This window comes from Glycine max, chromosome 1, assembly GCF_000004515.6.
Source record: "Glycine max cultivar Williams 82 chromosome 1, Glycine_max_v4.0, whole genome shotgun sequence".
Lineage (NCBI taxonomy): Eukaryota > Viridiplantae > Streptophyta > Magnoliopsida > Fabales > Fabaceae > Glycine > Glycine max.
The window spans coordinates 159525-180766 of record NC_016088.4 but is presented as its reverse complement, the minus strand read 5'-3'; the positions used below and the strand labels follow the sequence as shown (position 1 = coordinate 180766).

The 21242-nt window shown below is 39.1% G+C and overlaps 1 protein-coding gene across 1 annotated transcript in view; it reads right to left on the bottom strand.

The window, feature by feature from the left end:
- LOC100779643 (uncharacterized) overlaps positions 1-21242 on the bottom strand; it is a 49910-nt gene that overhangs the window by 16611 nt on the left and 12057 nt on the right. Inside the window, exons 6-10 of the mRNA XM_003516340.4 lie at positions 21121-21219; positions 5807-5956; positions 3410-3449; positions 3151-3208; positions 2832-2914 (exon numbers count right to left, since the gene is read on the bottom strand). Coding sequence (XP_003516388.1) covers positions 2832-2914; positions 3151-3208; positions 3410-3449; positions 5807-5956; positions 21121-21219 — 430 coding nt within the window. The remainder of the gene's footprint in view (positions 1-2831; positions 2915-3150; positions 3209-3409; positions 3450-5806; positions 5957-21120; positions 21220-21242) is intronic.

The following is a 21242-nucleotide window of genomic DNA, read 5'->3' as shown; positions in this document are numbered from 1 at the left end:
AGGGTTGTACATTCTCTCTTGTTGCACTGTCCTAACTTTCGGAAACTTAACTCCGCATAATTTGGCGGTGTCAGTTGTGGGATCCTATCATCCATAAGTGTGAGAGGAAATTAGCAAAATGAAAACAGAGATACATATCTTTTGGGGGGAGAGTTACTTTTATACAGTCAATCTTAACTTCTATTTCCATTTATTTCTTCTCATTTTTCAAGATTCCTAGAAGGGTGGTGGACAGGCTGGAGTGCATACAGCGCAGATTTCTTTGGGGTGGTGGACCTGACCAAAACAAGATTGCTTGGATCAAATGGGAGACAATCTGTCTCCCAAAAGAAAAAGGGGGTCTGGGAATCAAGGACATCAACAGCTTCAACCTTGCACTGCTTGGCAAATGAAAATGGAGTCTATTCCAACATCATCAAGAATTATGGGCTAGGTATTGGTGTCAAAGTATGGTGGATGGAGGAGCCTAGATGAAGCATCATGAGATACTAATGATTCCATATGGTGGAGAGATCTAAAAATGGCTCTTCACCATCCGCAACAAGAAAATGCTTTTCATAATGAAATGGTGTGGAGGGTGGGGTGTGGTGATAGAATTAAGTTATGGGAGGATAGGTGGATTGATGGTGAGGCAACATTGTTAGCAAAATACCCTAGGCTATACCTCAATTCCTGCCAACAGAATTAGCTCATTCAGCAGATGGGAGCTCATAAAGATACAGGATGGGAGTGGGACTTCAAATGGAGGAGGCACTAGTTTGACAGTGAGATTACTATGGCTGCTAGCTTCCTAAATGATGTGGAAGGCAGCCAAATTCAACCTAATAGAAGGGATGATTGGGCTTGGAAACCAGACCCAAGTGGCCAATATTCAGCAAAAAGTGCCTATGATGTGTTGAGGGGAGACTTAATAGAGGGGAATGATGCTGAAGTTTTCGAAGAACTATGGAAGCTAAGAATTCCAACCAAAGTTTCAGTTTTTGCATGGAGATTACTTAGAGATAGACTGCCAACTAAATCAAACTTGCGAAGGCGATAGGTGGAAATTAATGACTCAAGATGCCCATTTTGTAGGAGCATAGAGGAGGATGAAGCACACTTATTCCTTCACTGCAGCAAAATTCTCCCTATATGGTGGGAATCTATGTCTTGGGTGAACATTCTTGGTGCCTTTCCACAGAACCCAAGGCAACATTTCTCACAACATGTGTCTGCTGTGGCTGAGGGAATTCGTGTTAATAGATGGAGGTGTTGGTGGTTGGCCTTTACATGGTCTGTATGGCAGCTGTGGAACAAGATCATTTTCTCTAATGAGACTTTCAATGGCAATAAATTGATGGAGGATGCCACATTCTTACTTTGGACATGGCTTAGAAATTTTGAGAAAGATTTTGTTTTCTTTTTTTTTTATCGGCAAAGTTAATATTGTATTTATATAAAATGAAGTACCAGAGGTACTGATATACACATATAAGTATACCTTACTGCTGGTTCCACAATCAGACAAACCTAGTCTAAAGGAGAACCAAAGTAAGGATCTAATTGAAATTTACATGTGTTGCACTGCAAACTGTTCTAGCCTCTACTGATACAAAAAACCTTGACTAATACTACTTGACCATTGGTTAAAGTGGATTGTGAAATCTTTTTCAAAACCCCTTAGCCAAGTCCAAATGAGGAAGATTTTGTAATTCATTATAATCACTGGTCATCTAATCTTAGAGCTGCTTTTGTTTATTAGCCGAGAGTAGAAGCCATAGGTTACTGGTAGCTATATCACACTGTTACTACCCAGCTTTTAGTTCCCATCGAGACTGTTGTTAGTCTGATTTATGGAACCAATTGACTGGATCTCTATGTAATCATTGTACCTCTGGTACTTGGATATATATATATATATATATATATATATATATATATATATATATATATATATATTTATCTTTGCTGACCAAAAAAAAAAAAAAACTCCGCATAATTTGAGCTGAATTTCAGATCATCTTAATAAAATATTTTCCTTATCAAAAAGTATTAATTTTTATCAAGAATCCATTCTCATGTTTTTGAAACCTATTTCTATTTTCTATCTTAATAGTTTTTGTTCCATTTAAGAGTGAGATCTGAGAAAGGTGCGATGGTAAAGGGGAGGGGAAATGAGATGGGAGTATTTAACTAAATTTAATAAGAAAATCAATTAAAGGAGGTATATTTAACAATTGCCAAAGAAATATATCATTAGAGAGAACAAAGGGACTATGGTTCTGTGATATTAAAATATAAATTGGTGGACACTAATAGCCAATTTCGCATACACTAGAGATCAATAAAGTAGGACTTTAAGAGGATTAATAGCTAGTTTTGTAGGTAAATGAAGTGCAAAATAAGTAGAAGTAGAAACTAATGCTAAAGGTGTACCAAATGGATTTGGTACAAATTGATGGATGATGCAATATTCTTACTTTGGACATGGCTCAGAAATATGGAGAAAGATTTTGTAATCCATTTTAATCAATGGACGAGTAACCTTAGTGAAGGCTTTGTAATGAGGAGAGGGCAGTAGATATAGTATCTCAGTAGCCTATAGACTAATATGTAACTAGCTTTTGGTTCTTATCTAGACTGTTTCAAGTCTGATTTGGAACCAATTGACTGGACATTTCCTAATTTGTATTTTAGTACCTCTGGTACTTTCATATATATATATATATATATCTTATCTTTGCTGGAAAAAAAAGCTCATCTAATCATGTTAGAGATTTCAAGAGCACATAAACAAAATAAACATTAATGAACATCTAAGCATTCACCATACAAGGAAATGAAATACTTACAATATCAGTGTCCTCGGTTCTTGTCCATGAAAATTTCATCATTGGATGCTTTAAATACAACGGTCGTTGAATCTTAGTAAGAGCTGTAGAAAAATATTAAGTACTTTATGAGGGGTGCTGAGTAAAAGAAAGAAGAAATGAAGAGGAACTTCAAACATCAACTGTGGAAGTAGATCAGAAGTAATAAAAATTTGAAAAAGCATTGCTGTTATGGAAGAGGCATTTGTGGTGTTAATTTTCAAGATAGATGATGGAAAATCAGTTGGTTTTCTACACTGTCAAGATATTGTATAGTTGAACTTGTATATTTCTACCATACCGAGAATATTTTCAGGAATGCCTTCTGGCTGAAGAAGCTTCATTTGCAAACTCTTATTCTGCATGATATGGCAGCTGTTAGTTTTGGCACTGAAGTCATTGATAGAGCAGAGAGAAATATTTAGCAATTAGTTTTTGCAAGCAATTATTCCATAAACTCAGCAGAAGAATGCCCAGCATAGTATGATACATTTTACCAATGAAACAACCAAATCACAATAATAGTGTACTTTTTAAAGATAAATGACAGTTTTCTGTACCTCCTTTAGCAAGTTTATTTCGGGCTCAGATAAACCTCTCCTGAAATATTTTGCAAATAAATAAGAGAAGCACGACACAGTTACAAAAGCATGGCCAAAACAGATCATTTTGATAGATACCCATCAGTTAAGATAGCAATTTTTTTTTTTTTTTGGAAGGCATAATGTATAATATATTATTGAGATAAACATAACAGTACAAGTGGTACTGAATGATAAGATAATACAAAGCACCTCTGGTGCTGCCTCCCAAAAATAAAACCCAAACTAACCCATCAATAAAGCCATATCCACATAGATTAACCAAAGTAATCCTTTATATTAGATGACCAGTGATTAAAGCTAGTGTTGAAGCCTTTTTCCCTAGCTTTTAGCCAAGACCAAGCTAAAAACATAGCCTCTTCCATGACTTTTGAGGAATCAAATTGTTTTCCTTGAAAGATGAGGGTATTCCTATGTTGCCAGATAGTACTAGTTAGAGCCACCCACCACCCACACCATCTGCTATGATTTATATTAGCTCCAAATCCTTCACAAAATTGTGCTAAATGAGTTGCTGGGATAATTGGGAGAGGTCCTACAGCCTGTACCCATGTCATGGATTCCCACCACAGGGGCAGTGTCCTTTGGCAATTAAAAAATAGGTGACCCACTTCCTCTTGCACTTGACCACAGATAGCAAATTATTTTGATTGTCATTTGCAAGAGATTTGGGGCATTTGGGCAATGGGAGATGCAGACAATAAAAGTTCTGCAAGTTAGGCCTTGTATTTAGGGCAGCATTGCAGAAATCCCTTATTCTTTCTAATAAGATATCAGGTTTCTATCATATATTTTATAATTTATAATAATATATATATATAATATAAAACAAATATGATTCAAAGTATGTATAAAATTGTCTCAGATAAGGAAGAAAAAGCAAAACTATTTCTGGCACAATTAAAATTATAAAATATTCATACTTATTATGATATCCCAAACATTTTTATATAATTATTAATGGACTTTCGCTTTCATTTTAACAAGAGAATAGTAAGCTGGAGGATCAGTAATCCTCATAAAAAGAGAACAAAACAACAAATAAAACTATTTCCTATATTTGTTTGCATTGTATAAACAGACACATGTTGCTTCACACAGTGGAGATTCTTTCTATGGATAAAAGAAGAAAATTTATTGAATGAGAAATAAAAAATCAAGTAAGCCAAGATCACAGGTTCAAACACACCCCTGTAAGTCTGAGTATCTGACTCCAACAAAAGAAACTGGGTCTGAATGAAGAACATAGTGAATAGACCCTCCATTTCAAACAAAAAATAAAAGATCCAAAGAATTAAGAAAAACAAGCAAACCAACATCACAGGTTCAAATACATAAACACCATTTGTTTACACGTGACATTTGGGACAAAATAAGAAAAGTTGTTTTGAATGAATGTGTGAAATGAAGAAATGGTTTTGGCATAATTTGCTATAATAAAGTCCCAATCAAACTCAATTATTTCAATGAAAAGTAACCGGACAGATGTGAGACTAGCAATGCTCTATGATAGGAAATGTGTATACTGATATCATCAATGTAGAAGGTTGACAACTCAACATTCTTTGCAGTGAGATGTTACATAGATTCCAGTGAATCATACATATTCATTGATCACAAGAATGGTGTTTCCCCTAGTTCTTGACCTAGTGAATAGTGATTTCAATGAAAATTGTAGGCATTGCATTTTTTCTACCATCTTGATGTGCATTTCCGCAATGGACATGCTGTGAAGACCCTACTTGTTAGTCATCAAGGAACTCAACTTAGCTGAATGATCAATGAATTGAGCCATATGCTCCTTCAACATTGAGTTATGTGGCCTTGCCAATTAATCCTGAATGTGCAGCAATATTTCCTAATTTTTGAGAGAGGACTCAACAGCACCTACACAAGCATTGATGGCACCATACATTTGTAATGCCATTCTAGTTTGCATGCACTAACCATATTCTCCCAAAGCCTTTGAACAAAAGCACAAAATTGATTTTAACAAAAATATGTATAGTTTGCATTATATGAAATTGAGTATAGAAAATATAGGAAACATAAGAGCAAAAGCTCCCTATCTAAGCAATGGCATCCTATACCCCAAGCAATAACTGCAAACTATAATCCAAAAATGTGAATTCCTTTATGAGAAACATTCCCTTTAATCAGATCAAATTTGTTTTCTCTCTCCATAACTGATTTCCCTCCCTCATACAGTAAAGAGACAACTACTTTGGGACTTGAATTTAGGTCTACAAGAATTTACTCAAACTCATCAGTTTGAACTGTGTACATATCCATGATTCCATAAGAGGTGACATTCTTGGATTTTATAATAAATGACAACATTTTACAAATACTTACCGATATCCATATTTAGGTTTCTTCTCATCACGCTTGGGATTTAATATAAAAATATTATATGCATTTTCAAGTTGAAGGTATTCAACCAGGCTAGACAAAAGACCGTCTAACATGTCCACATCTACTTGCCAACCACCACTGTTATTGTCCCTGCAAAGAAGAATTTGGGAGAATAAGAGAAAGCAAGAAATTCAAAACAGAAAGCAAAAGAAGCCACTTTATGTTCCTAAGGTAGGATTAGGTTCGACTTCTTTGGAGCTTCGAAGCTACTTTGAAGCTGAAGTTAGAAGTCTATCTAATCTAATGTATCCCAGTGCTTTGCTCCTCGCTATGCGAAGGTATGGGATCATTGTACGCTGTCTTACCTTTTCGTATGCAAAAAGGCTGTTTTGGATTTAAACTCATGACCAACCAACCACCAAGGTGCAACTTTACCGTTGAACCCTTCAAGTTAAAAGTAAGAGCCTTAATTTTAAAGTTATTTGGTAATTATATTCTTCTTTAAGCTTGAAAGTTACTTTCAAGTTAAAATTTCTTAGGTAGTGTGTTCTTAGATCTTGAGATTTGAAATAAAGAAGAAAAAGGAGGAATAGATGGGTTTTGCTCTTGAAACTAGCTTTTTAAAAGGATATTTTTTCAAAGTGTTCTTTTTTTTTTTGAAGGGCCACAAAATATTATATATATATAATTTCAAAGAAACATAGCAGCACCAGAGGTACTGCTGGTGGTTGATACATCTGAGAACATAGGAAAATAAAAAGCCCAAAAAACAAAACTGAGAAACTCAGATACACCTTTCCCATACATAACAGAAGAAATTCAGTTAGCCAAAGTATCGCACTATATTGGACGACCAGTAGTTAAAGGAGTCACTAAAGTGCCTGTCTCTGGTTTTTAGCCAAGACCACAACAGGAATAGGGAATCTTCCATCACTTTTGGAGGATCGAAACTCTTGCCTTGGAAGACCAAAGAATTCCTATGCTGCCATATTGTGGAAGTTAAAGCAATCCACCAACAACGCCGGCGAGTTTGGTTAATGGCAGTTCCAAAACCATCACAGAATTGAATGAAATGATCTGCTGGGGATGCTGCTAAGGGACCAGCCATCTTAATCCAACTCATATATTCCCACCATAATACAGTAGTGACTTTACAATGAAAAAACAGGTGACCAGCCTCCTCTTGATGAGATCTACATAAAGGGCATGTTTGATCTGGAACGGATACATTTCTTTTTAAAAGATTGTATCTAGTGGGTAACCTGTTTTTTAAAATTCTCCAAGCGAAAACTGCAGCTCTTGGGGGGATGTTAAGTCTCCAAAACAAGTTGTAGATATTTGGTTGAGGAATATCTCTGTTAACAGAGATTAGCAGTCTGTAGGCTGACTTAGAAGAGTAGATGCCCGAAGGATCTGCTGACCAACGCAAGGAATCCTTCACATGAGGTTGGATCTGGACATTACTGATCAGCTCCATGAATGTCACAGCTTCTGCATGTTCATGATCAAAGAGGTTTCTTCTCCATTTTAAATCCCAGCGCCATGTACCATGGGATAAGCTACCCATATCGCAAATCTTACTATTCTGCTGTCTGCTGATGAGGAACATCTGATTAAACTGCTGATCCAGGTTAGAACCAGTCCCCAACCATTTGTCCTTCCAGAAATTAATTAAACTCCCGTCCCCTACCTTCCACTCCATGTGCTGGATAATAGGGCTAAATTCAGGCTGCTTAACTAGCTTTCTGAGGTCCTTCCACCATTGAGAATGCCAAGGCCTGTCTCTGCCATTAATTAGATCTGTCCAGCCCCCGTATTTGGATGATAAAGTTCGAACCCAAAGCTGATCTTGGTTAGAAGATAAATCCCAAATCCATCTTCCCAACAAGGCTGCATTGAATCTATTAATATCCTTGATCCCAAGGCCTCCAAACTCCTTGGGGAGGCATATATTGTTCCAATTTACCCACGCTATTTTCTTATGTTCAGAATCCCCCCCCCCCCCCCCCATAGAAAGTTCCTTTGCAAGGAAATCACTCTTCGGGCCACCTTATGGGGAATTTTGAAAAAAGACAAGAGATATATAGGAAGAGCAGTGAGGACAGAATTAATCAAAGAGACCTTCCCAGCCATAGATAAAAATCTCTGATTCCACTTGGACAGCTTTGATTCAAATTTTTTGATGAGAGGTTCCCACACCATCCAGCTAGAATGCTTAGCCCCTAAAGGAATCCCCAGGTACAGAAAAGGGGTCTCCATGGTTCTGCAATTAAGGAACCGAGCTGCCTCTTGAACCCAATTGGAGTGAGCCCCGAAAATTCCAACACTGCTTTTGGAGAAGTTAATCTTCAGCCCTGATGCCAATTCAAATCCTCTAAGCATTGTCTTCATAGCAATTACGTTGTCCCAAGTAGCTTCTCCCACAAAAATGGTATCATCCGCATATTGCAGAATATTTATTGGGACCTTCTGCTTCCCTACCAGGTAGCTGCTGTAAAGGCCTTTGTTCAGAGCTGTCCTCATCATACCATTCAAACCCTCAGCCACAATGTTAAAGAGTAACGGGGCTAAAGGGTCCCCTTGCCTCAAGCCCCTTGTTGGAGCAAATTCTTTTGAGGGACTGCCATTTATAAGAATGGAAATAGTAGCTGATTGGTTGCAAGCCTTAATCCATCTCCTCCATTTGAGGCAGAATCCCATTCGCTCCATCATATAGTCCAAATTCTTAATTAAAAAAAAGCTGCATTTTTAAATTTTGTTTTTCTTAAAATTATGTTTATCCTAGTTTCTCCTTTTAAAGAGAAAAGAAGCTCAAAGTAAATTAGGCCAACCCCTGCCTAACCATGTAGAGTGGAAAAACAGAACAATTAGAATGAAAACCCCTTTACAAGCTTTAAAGACTATCCACTTGATCAAGGTATACCTATAACTAAAAAACTATTAGGGTATATATGTAAATAACCAGTTATTCAACTGGAATCAATTAGTTAGTTATTGATGGAACATGTAACAAGTTATGAAGATAAAGAGGAAAACTAGGATTAGTAGGGGACTTAAAGAAGAAGACCAGAACCAAGAATTTTTAAACCATCACTATTACCAATATAAATCTTATCTGGTCCATCAAAGTGACCAAGCTGATGAATATTTTGTGGTTCTCCAGTCACATGGAATGAAGTTCCCGAGTCTGGGATCCAGGTTGAATTAGCATTGTCCTGAGCAAACGAGTTAGCTAGCATATTGCACTAGGAGTAGCTTGAGTAGAAGCAGGTTGATTCTGACTCTTGGTGTTTGCTGGATTAACCCAAGTATTAGGCTTCGAGTTAGCCTGACTGTGAGCTACTATACTGCACAGGTTGCAGTGTAGCAGGATCATACAACACCAGAGATTCATGAGGCTGATAGGTGGTGTCAGATCTGTAATAACAGATATTAGAAGTATGGCCATATTTGAGACAGATCTATGACTGAAAATTAGCAAACCGGCCACCATGACCTCAACTAGAACCACCACCATGGTGGCCGCCATCGTGATCAGAGTAGCTACTATGACCAGCAATTCCACACATGTAAGCACTATGATCATGCGAATTTGAAGAATTAGGGTTCGCACATGATTGAGTGCAATTCACTGAGGGAGAGAACGATCTCTTGCTAAATCGATTGGATCACGACTCATGTGCGAGTAACAACACTTTGACCTCCGTGACTGGAGGAGTCTCGAACTTGCTTTCAATAACAGAGAATACAATAGCATAGTCTTGTGGCAGTCCTTCCCAAATCGAATCAACATATTCTTCATGCTGAATTGGACTTCCAGCACTGGCGAGCTCATCAGCGATGTTCTTGATCTGGCTCAAGAACTTGCACATGGTTTTGCCTTCTAGAGAAGTGGTGTGCAAGTCTGTTTGAAGTTGACAAGCACAAGCTTTCATTTGAGTGAAGAAATGTTTATGAATCTTATCCCACACCTGATACGAGTGGATCGATCCAAGGACATGAGATAAGATCGACTCAAAAGCATCGATTGAAGCCAGGTAGGTAGCATCTAATCTTGAACTTCCCACGCCTCATAAGCTAGATTTACATTTCCGACGTCATGATCTTTCACCGGAGAGAAAACGAGGAGGAATCGAAGGGTTCACAACAAATTATTGAAGCTTGTGAGACTTAATCACTGGCTCGATTTGCTGTTTCCAGTGAAGGTAGTTCGAATCATCAAGCTTTTCAGCAATGAAGTTTGGAAAGGATTGGGGTGCGAAAGGGAGGGAATTGGAATTGGCCATGGATGAAGAAACCTAGGGCTCACAATACCATAATAGAGTTTCTGAGAGTGAGAAAAATTGAGAGAGAATTTAGAGAGATAAGAATGGAGTCTAATGTTTATTCATTGCTCAAATGAGAAAGGGTTACAGATTGAGTTTATATAGGCTCTCAGTACAGCTGTAACTAACTGTTAACAGTTAGTACCTACACTAAGCAATGTAACAGATTCACTAACTGATTCCAGTTGAATAACTGGTTATTTACATATATACCCTAATACTATCCAGTTTCATGTTTTGATCAACTAGCTCAGTTATTGGATTGCCTTCAGAGTACCAAGTTGTTTGATGCATAGTTACTAGTACCACAGGAGGCTTACATATGTGGTATGACCATATGAGAAAAGGAATGAAGCATCTCACTCAAAAGGATAGCATATCCTAAGTGTTGACTTCTTTCTTATGTTCTAATTTGCTAATTGAATTATCAAAAACTTATATTTAATCAAATTATGTGTGTAGCAAATTAACAGGTACTCACAAATCAGTCAATCTGCAAAAAAATAAATAAATAAAATAAAAAAATAAAAAAAATCTGCATTATTTGTTAACTCATAGTGAATGAGGATAAGTTTATAGATTCAACAGTGAAATTAAAACTATCCATTGCCTAAATTATAGTGTCAAATCTTGCAAAAGTTTAACAATAAGAATATAACTAAACAATCCTTACGTTTATATATTTCAAATATAGATATAACATCAATTTTGATGCACATCAATGTGATAGGCTTACGATAGTAAAATGGGTATATGTGAAGAAGGGGGGGGGGGGGGGGGGGGCGGTTAATGAATAGAGGAAACTAATTGAAGAATGTAAATAGACTACCTATAAATAGAAATAACAGGGGAATCAGTTAGGAGTTTGGACACAATCAATAGTTAGTTAGGAGAGGAGGGTGCTCTTGAAGTCACCCTAGGGATACACTTGTACTCATGTGGTCTCATTAACCTCATTCTACTGAATAAGAGTTCTTGGATTACTTTCTTGACCTGATTCTTCATTCTGTTCTGTTTCCATTTCCTTGATACCATTTGAGTTCATCACAATGAAATACTAAATAGTTAAAGATTGATGTAAAATTTTATACATATAATTTATATGATAGGGACTTTCTATTCAACAATGGGTGGGTTTTATAAAATAGTTATTAAGTAAAATTTCATTGAATGTCTAAGAAAGGTTTTGACTTACACGAATAGTAACTGATCCTCCTTAATATAATAGTAAATATAAAGAAAGCATTTAAAAATTTAATAATAAAATAAAAAGACAAAAAAAAGGGCAAAGCAATTTTCAATTAAGAATTGATTTTGAATTAAAGGGGCATAATTATTTTATTGATAAGATGTAAATATAAACAAATTATAATGGGGAAAAAGAATTTGAGCAAATTAGTTAATGGGTATGCACTTTAATAAGCAGTGTGTGTATAGTATTTTAGCTGTGCATTGCACAGGGTAAATGTTAATCTTTATATGATTAAAATTTATATTAAATAAATATCTTTAATATATAAATTTTATTATAATTAAAATTCATAATAAAAATAAATATTTTGAATTTATGATAAATAATTTAAATTGTGATATAAGATTATTTTTAACTATTGAAATTGAACTAAAGATAATAGATGGTAGATTGAAAGGAATGGATGTAGAGAAGATATAGAGAGAATCAGGACTTGTAGTATTGAAGGAAGAAGAAAATACAAAGCCACTGAAATCTCTTACAAGAGCAGTATTTATACCGCTGAGATTCAGTTATAACTGTCAACTGATTAAGGATTCTGTTTGCAAATGCAAAATTGGACTGATGCTACATCTGGAAGCTCAGAAATAGCAGTATTCAGTTATAACTTGTAGTATCTGGAAGCTCAGAAATAGAATTCTGTTTGCAAATGCAAAATTTGATGCTAATCGGCTTTTTGAAGATGCTATTTTTATAGTCTGGACTGGGCTTAGACATTTTGAGAAGGATTTCACAATCCACTTTAATCAGTGGTCAAGCAATATTAGACAAGGTTTTTTGCTTTTGCAGAGGGTAGTACACACAGAACAGCAATAGATGTACACCACACAAGTAGATCCTATTTGACTACTTCTGCACTACATATAATACTCAATACTCTTTGTAATTAGTACCTCTGCTACTCTATTTCATATCAATACAATTAACTTTGCTGATCAAAAAAAAAATTCAGCAAATGGGCAGTTTCATAGATGAAGGATGGGAATGGGACTTCAAATGGAGACGCGAACTCTTTGATGGCGAGATGGATACGGTTAAGGTTCTTAGAAGATTTAGAAGGCACCAGCATTCACCCGGATTGAGAAGATAAGTGGATTTGGAAGGAAGATGCATCGGGTGTATACACAACCGGGAATGGGTATAGGTTGCTCATGTCAGATCAAACTAATGAAAATCAGGATGGTGCTTTTACAGAGCTGTCAAAGGTCAAGGTTCCTAGTAAAGTCGCTTTCTTCACTTGGAGACTAATTAGGGACAGATTACCAACTAAAATCAACCTACGCAGGAGGAATGTGGATATACATGATCCCACATGCCCATTCTGCAAAAATAAAGAAGAGGATGCAGCACATCTCTTCTTTAGTTGCAACAAAATCATCCCGCTTTGGTGGGAATCATCATCGTGGACAAACATCTCAGCACCACTTCCACAGAACCCGAGAATGCACTTCCTCCAGCATGTGGTTGGGAAAGAAAATGGTAACAACTTTCAAAAATGGAAATGCTGGTGGATTTCCTTGACTTGGAGTATTTGGCAGCATCGGAATAAGATTTTTTTTAGCTCAGCAAAAGTAGATAATTATATTATATGCAGAGTACCAGGGGTACTGAAAATACATATGTTGAAGGTATACACAGCTGGTCCCTAATACTTTCGTAAGGTTCATATTTAGGACCAGCTAGGCCCAATCCTAGGATTACACCAGACGTGCGTCTACTACAGAGAATCCTAGCAACTACCCTCCTTTCCTATTTACCCAAAGGTTTCTCTCAGCAGAGAGGACCACTAATTGTAGTGTAGTGTAAAATCTTTCTCCATGGCCTTCAGCCATGACCATAGTAGGAGAAGTGCATCATCCAGCATTGGAATAAGATTGTTTTTGAAGAGGAAAATTTTAATGATAGTAAGCTGTTGGAGCATGCTATTTTTTTTTTTTTTTATCAGCAAAGATAAATATATTAATAAAAGTACCAGAGGTACTGGGTTACACAGAAGCAAAAGCCATCAGTCTCCTGGTTCCCAAATCAGACTATATGCAGTCTCTATAGGAACCAGAGACTGGATAAGAATACATTTTTTTTTTTTGGAAGGCGAAGATAATATATTATATATGAAACCAAGTACCAGAGGTACTACAGATTACATAAAAGGGTCCTGATAATTCAGGAGATACATCACCCTACACAGAAGAGACCCCTACTAACAGAAGCTTTAACTAAAAGCTATAGACATATTTGAAGACCAGCTATAATAAGGAATCTGGAATTTCCTTTCCCAACCCCTCAGCCAGGTCCATAAGAGAAACAGAGTGTTATCTGTCAGTCTAGTGATATCAAAGGTTTGATTCTGGAAAATTATATCATTTCTGAGCCTCCAAATTGAGGTTGTAACTGCTATCCACCACATTGTCCTTCTTCTGTTAGCATCCTTTGAAACTGCTGAGGAGAAGTGCTGAAGAAAATTGTCCAAAGGTCTGCAGTGAAACACCTTTTCTTCCTTTATCCAAGATAGGAATTCCCACCATATAGGCATAATTTTGCCACAAGTGAAGAATAAGTGGGAAGCAGTTTCAGGTTGACTATGACAGAATGGGCATAAATTATTATCCACCTGAATCTGCCTCTTAATCAAATTGTCCTTCGTAGGAAGTCTATCCCATAGTAACCTCCAACCAAAGGAGAGGGCTTTAGGAGGAAGTTTAATCTCCCAGAGTGTCTTGAAACCCAGGTACTGACCTTCATCATCCCTGTCAGCTTTAATAACTTGATAACCAGATTTAGATGTTAAGACCCCAGTGGATTCAGCTCTCCAAATCCAGGTATCCTGGAGATTGTTAATTAATCTGATTTGATGGATGTGATCAATGAATTTAGAGGCTATCTGCACCTCATTATCAAACAAGTGTCTTCTCCAAACCATATTCCAGACCCACCCATTCTCAGTCCAAGATCCCACCTCTGCCACTGTTAAATCCCTTTGAGAAGAAATAGAGAATAATTCAGGGAATTGATCCTTGAGAGGAACTCCTTCATCTCCCCAAGGATCCTCCCAAAACAGGAATTTGTCGCCTCTCCCCAGCTTCCACCTAATTTGATTATCAGCATTGATCACATTCTGATGTTGAAAGATGGCCCTTAAGTCAGCCCACCAAGTAGAGAAATACTGCTTTCTAGGACCATGCTCTAATCCCCTCCAGCCATTATACTTAGAGTTCAGGATTCTAGTCCAAAGCTGGTCTGGTTGGTGGAACATCATCCACTTCCATTTGAACAGCAAAGCCTTGTTAAGACTTTGGATATCTCTGATCCCCAATCCTCCCATATGCTTAGGAGTGCAGCACTGGCGCCAAGACATCCAAGCAATCTTCCTTCCATCTGGTTTTCCCCCCCAAAGGAATTGTCTTTGGATGGTAGAAATCCTATGAATTATAGCTGATGGGGCCCTGAAAAAAGACAAGAAGAAAAGAGGTAATGCTGTTAGGACAGCATTGATGAGTGTGATCCTTCCAGCCATAGAAATATGTCTCTGATTCCACTTGCTCAGTTTAGCCTCGAACTTCCTTATGACAGGATCCCAAACTGCCCTCCTTCTAGGATTAGCTCCCACTGGAATTCCCAGATAGCAGAAGGGGAGCTGCAATAAAGCACAATTGAGGTAGGTAGCAGCAGAGTTGCACCAAACCGCAGATTGGCCAACAGCCCCAAACTGGCTCTTAGAGAAGTTGATCCTTAACCCAGAAACCATCTCAAAGCTTCTAAGAATGGTCTTCACTACTCTGACATTTTCCATAGAAGCTTCTCCAAAGAACACAGTGTCATCAGCGTATTGAAGAACATTTACAGGCACTTTGTTCTTCCCCACCAGATAACTTTTGAACAAGTTTTGAGAAACAGCTTCTCTCATCAGCCCTGTCAATCCCTCAGCCACTAAATTAAAGAGGAAAGGTGCCAAAGGGTCACCTTGTCTCAATCCTCTTTGAGGGGTAAATTCTGAAGTTGGGCTGCCATTAACAAGGATCGAAATGGAAGCCGAATTGATGCAGGCCCTTATCCACCTAATCCATCTCTCATGAAACCCCAATCTCTTCAGCATATAAATGAGAAATTGCCAAGATACAGAATCATAGGCCTTCTCAAAGTCCACCTTAAACACCATACACGGCTGCTTGGATCTTCTAGCCTCCTCAATCACTTCATTAGCCACCAGGACACCATGAAGTAATTGTCTTCCCTGAATAAATGCTGTCTGCCTTTCATCTACAAGATGAGGCATAACTTTTCTCAGCCTGTTAGCCAACACTTTGGCAACAATTTTATAAGAGCAGCCTATAAGGGATATAGGTCTGAAATCATTGATTTGTTGAGGGTCTTTCACTTTAGGGATAAGTGCAATAAAGGAGGAGTTGCTGCCTTTGGGGAAGGTGGCATTAACGAAGAATTCATCAAAAAATCTCAGGAAATCAGATTTAAGCTCCTTCCAAAAGTGCTTAATAAATCTGAAGTTAAGCCCATCAGGCCCAGGGCTTTTATCATTGCCACAACTCCACACAGCACAAGTGATCTCCTCTTCATTAAAAGGCTCAACCATGCTATCCCTTTGAAGATCAGATAAAGCATTGAAGTGAACTCCATCAAGGTTAGGTCTTTGCTGCTGCAGTTCATGAAATCTATTTCGGAAGTGCTGCAAAACCTCTGCCTTGACCAGGGAAGGATCTTCAACCCAAGCATCATCAATGTATAGTCCCCTAATCGCATTTCTCCTCCTACTGAAATTTATTAATTTGTGAAAATAAGAGCTATTGCAATCCCCCTCTTTAACCCATCTACTTCTAGCTTTCTGTCTCAAGATAGACTCCAGGAGGCTAGCCTTTTCCCAAAGCTGTGATTGAAGGTCCTTCAGCTGCTTGATTTGGTTCTCCGAGGGCTGAGAGGGCATAGAGTTCTCCATCTCATTCAAACTCTGTTGCAGCTTCTTAATTTGGATATTAATGTCTGCTGAATTCTCCTTACTCCATCTTTTCAACCTCTGTTTGAGGTTCTTGAGCTTGGTTTTTAAAACAAAACCCCCCCACCCCAAGGGCTGATAACCGAGCCAACAATCTTTCACTACTTGCTGGAATTCCTTGATCTTTAGCCAACCGTCAAAGACCTTAAAAGGCTTTGGGCCCCAATCAATAATTTTGGATTGAAGGAGAATAGGGCAGTGGTCAGAAAAATTTCTCTCAAGGTTGAATTGAGAACTATCAGGCCATAGATCCATCCAGCCATCCGAAACCATAATCCTGTCCAGTTTACTTTTGCAAGTTCCATTAGGCCTAACCCAAGTAAAAGGTTTACCCATACAGGGGATGTCCTCCACCTCCATATCCGCAAGCCATTCATTGAATTCTTCTATGATTTGAGAGTCTGGATTACTATTGTTAATCCCTTGTCTTTCTGAAGGGTATCTGATGCAATTGAAGTCTCCAACCAAACACCAACAGGAATCAAGAGACTGAGCTTTTCTATTACTAAGGGTCTGCCATAGCTGCCTCTTCCCAGCAGTATCACAAGGGGCATAGAGGTTAACAACTACTACTCTTTGCATTTGAGGCAGCCAAACTCCACCCAACATAATATAATCTTTATCTGAGCATCGAAAATCAACCTGAAATTTATTATTATCCCATATACATAGTAAACCCCCAGCAGCATTAATGGCAGGCTGCCATTCCCACTCCAGATCACTTTGGCCCCAAAGAAATTGACACGAGGCTTTGTCTAAACAGTCTTTCTTGGTTTCTTGAAGGCACAAGAGATCAACATGAAACTTCCCTACCAAACTCCTGATAGAAGACCATTTGAGGCCTCTACCTAGCCCTCTAATATTATAGGATATAATATTCATTTATGGATACTCCTGTTTCCCAGCTGTAATGCCTCTTTCCTATCCCGAGTCTCCATGTTCTTGAAGCTGTGAATGCCTTCCTGATCTGATGCATGCTGAAGACCCAGGGATTTCGCAAGGGTCCACTGCTGATTGGCATCTTCAAGGTCTTCCAAGGGATTCCCATCAACACTATTAACCTCCTCCGCCTCCCCCTTCATCTCTCCCCTGTTCCTGCCGAGAGGACCTTTAGTGAGAGAGTCCTTTGGGTCGGGAGCAGCCTTGTCCTCCATGTCCAGTGTATTTTCTTCAGCTACAGGCTTAAGAAGGCAGCCCTTTAATGGGCCGTTCCGCTGCCTAGCATAAACTTTAGGAAATCCGTCCATGTTCCTGCTAGCAGTCTGGGTCATAGTTAAATGTTTTTTCTTTATGCACTCCTCCAGATTCGTTATTAGGCCCGAAGTGGAACTTGGCCCAACATTTTTTTGACCCTGTATGTGACCTGTGTCATAAAAGTCTCCCCTATCCGTTGCACATGTCTTATAATCCCCATGGGTAATACACTGCTGACCTATAGGTTCTTCAGAATTTGAAACTTTTCCATTTTGGTCTTCCTCAGACTTTCGAAGCACGTCTAACTCAGGTTCCGAGGTTATGACCACTGGGGAAAGATTTCCCTGCATCTCCTCTGCACACACATACCCCTGGTCAACCTTTGTCAAAGTAGGGCCCTGAGAGTGCCTTGCTGCGCCGCCTGCGTTAAGTCTGCAACTATCAGGATTTGGACTCTTGCCCACTGGTTCAGACCGATCCCGAGTTTGGCCACACGGACCGCTGGGTAAAACTTTTGACTGGTGGTTCAAGAAGAAGTTGTTGTTGGTTACTGCCAGCTCCGGCGAGAAGGAAAATGCGGTGTCACCGTCGTCGTCTTCCTCCGCAACACCCTCCTCCTCCGACGTGACCTCCTCCGTCCACTCGCCGGACATGGATGATCTGGTTCTCCGCATGTCCCCGCCGTCACCTACCTCCTCCACCAACCACACTCTGTGATCTTCTTCACCACAACGAACGATTGTTTCCTTGATTATCGCCGGCGGCAGGGGAGTTCGTACTAGCAGTCGTGCACGATCCAGTCTTCTCCTGTCCTCAGTGTCTTCATCGACCTCGATCACGTCTCCGATGGTTGAGACGACCTGCTTCATATGGTCCACTTCCCATGCTTCAATCGGGAAACCCCATACTTGAAGCCACACGATCCGATTAGATACCCTGTACCCCGGACGCCACCTCTCGAGGGAATAAAAGAGGGTATTGCCACCATTCGTCTCTGAGTTGATAAGCTGTTGGGCCTTATCCGCTGAAAGACCAGTAATTAGTACTATGTCGTCTCCGAGGGATCTAGCGCTGATGCTATATCCCAGCTCCCACGATATGTAGTCCTCCATCTTCTCCGCCTGCATCGGTTTCTTCAACCTACCAACCCAAGCCCCTTCACACCAGACTTCCCGACCTTTATTAGGTACGATGGTAATTGTTGGAATGCCATCTACAGCTGTCGTTGTTCCTCCTAAGCCTCCTTTCTGAACCACCACTTCCACATATGATCTCACCCGAGGTCTATTAGTGGCCTGAGAATCCTTGACAGCTTCTTTACTTTGCTTTTCCTTTTTATCTACTTTTGTATGCGTATGAGCATTCGACGCTAGCCTTGTGAACCTGGGAAGGTTAACGAACAGCTTATGGTCATCAATGAAGATATTGTCCAGGTGCGTCTCCAAAAGCTTTACGTCCGAAACGTCCTTGAACCTCACGAAGCCGAACCTTCTTCCCTCCTTGTTACGACGTTTGGCAATGAAAACTTCACGCACATCTCCCCAACTCTTAAACTTCCCCCAGAGCCTCACTTCATTAACGTTGTCTGTGAAATTAGTGAAGTAAAAGGATGTAATATCCTCCTTGTCTCTCCAGCTGGGGTGGTTTGCCGATAGGTTATGTAAAGATCTGTTCTGGGTATAGTTCTTCTTTGCTGCCTTTGCTTCCCTCCTTCTTGTCACCTTGGTCCATACTTCCTGATCAGGTTCAGCATCCTGTCTATTATGTTCCTGGTTCCCCCCCTTCGAGCTTCCGTATGTTTCGTCTTGTCGCGTCTTTCTGGAGATGCTCCGACAACGTGGGAGATATTCCACGTATCGCCTATCTCTATCTCTCCCCCTCTCCCTGCTGCGTCTGTGTATACTGTTGTTGTCATAAGAACGGTCTCTTGCAGGCTCTCGATTTCTCAGGGAACCCCTCTGTCTCTCTAAAAGACGTGCTCTCCCTCTCTCAGGCGCTCTTCCTCTACAGAGTGCCTGTCTCTCCCCCTGACTCTCTTTCTCTCTCTCTCTAACGTGTTTCTCTCTCTCTCTCATCATTCTTCAATCTTGCTACTAATAAATCTATCTATCTGGACTACCCTTCTACTGAATAAAAGCTGATGGTAAGTTTGACGACCAGTGATTGAAAGGGATCACAAAATTCTCCTCAAAAGTTCTCAGCCAGGTCCATAGGAGTAGAATGGCATCCTCCAGTATTTTGTTGCCATCAAAATTTTCCTGTGAGAAAATTATCTTATTCCTCTGCTGCCACACAGCCCATGTAAGGGCCAGCCACCAACACTTCCATCTATTTTGTCGGATTCCTTTAGCCATAACTGCAGCATGTTGGGAGAAGTGCTGCCTTGGGTACTGCGGACTGACCCCTAGAATGTTCACCCACGCCATAGATTCCCACTACAAAGGCAGGATTTTATGACGGTGGAGAAACAAATGTGCTGCGTCCTCCTCAACCCTCCTGCAGAATGGGCAAGATGTATTATTGATTGTCACGTTTCTCCTTGTCAAATTTGACTTAGTTGGCAACCTATCTCTAAATAGTCTCCATGTGAAAACAGCAACTTTGGGTGGGATTTTTAACTTCCATAGTTCTTCAACTTTGGAGGATGCTATATTTATCTACTTGGCTAAAAAATCTGGATAAAGGTTTTGACATGCCATTTCATCACTGGTGCAGCAACATGAAGGAGGCCTTTATGTGATTAGGGTGGGATAATTATATAAGTGGGGGTAACTGTGAGATAAGTATAATGTCAGAACTATGGTTTTTTAATTCATGTTGTAAACTATGTATTAGGACACCATAGTCCTACTCAAACTGGCCACTGTGTAACCCCTTCAGTACAACTTGTACTGTTTAATATATAATATAATACTATTTTTGCTGATTAAAAAGAATTAGTTTTTTGGCAATGCTTTCGTCACTAGGTAGCACATGCACTTCATCTCCATTTCAAGTAATAGAGGGAGTCAACAATTTTCCAGTATCAGAGCTACCTTTCATCTATTCCATTGCTCTCATTAGTGTGCCACATTTGGTTATCCATTTTGGGCATTGCAGCAAACCGGAATATGCCAGAATACCAAAATCTAGGACACACGGCATTGAATATAGTTCATAGGATTGGTGAGCAAATTAGGTAACTATTGTTCTGTAAACTATATGGTGGAAGCGAAATCTAAGAAATTTAGCACTGGAGGCAATCAATAAACAAGCGAGAAATTTTAACCCCTTCTCTACTGGTCTAAATTTTGCAGCATTCAAATGAAATGAGCAATCACTTGTTTTAGTTTCTATTTACTCTTTCTTTGATTATCAGTTCTTCTGTTAGGTGGTCTACCTCTTAGATATCCTACACACATGAACTCTAACTTGTGCATCTATTTATGCACTTTACCTATCATATAAGGAAAAGGAAAGAACACAGATGTTCAAAGAGAACTCATAATGGTTCAAATAATATGTAATCTAATTGAAGAAAAAATTTAATTTAATTTACCGGCTCCCAACTGGATCATCCTTGCGGCCAAACACATTTATGGCATGCTCAATTATGGAAGTAACCTTCTCTCCCATTTCAATAGCATGAACAGAAAAACTGCACAAGAATGTCCACTGTCA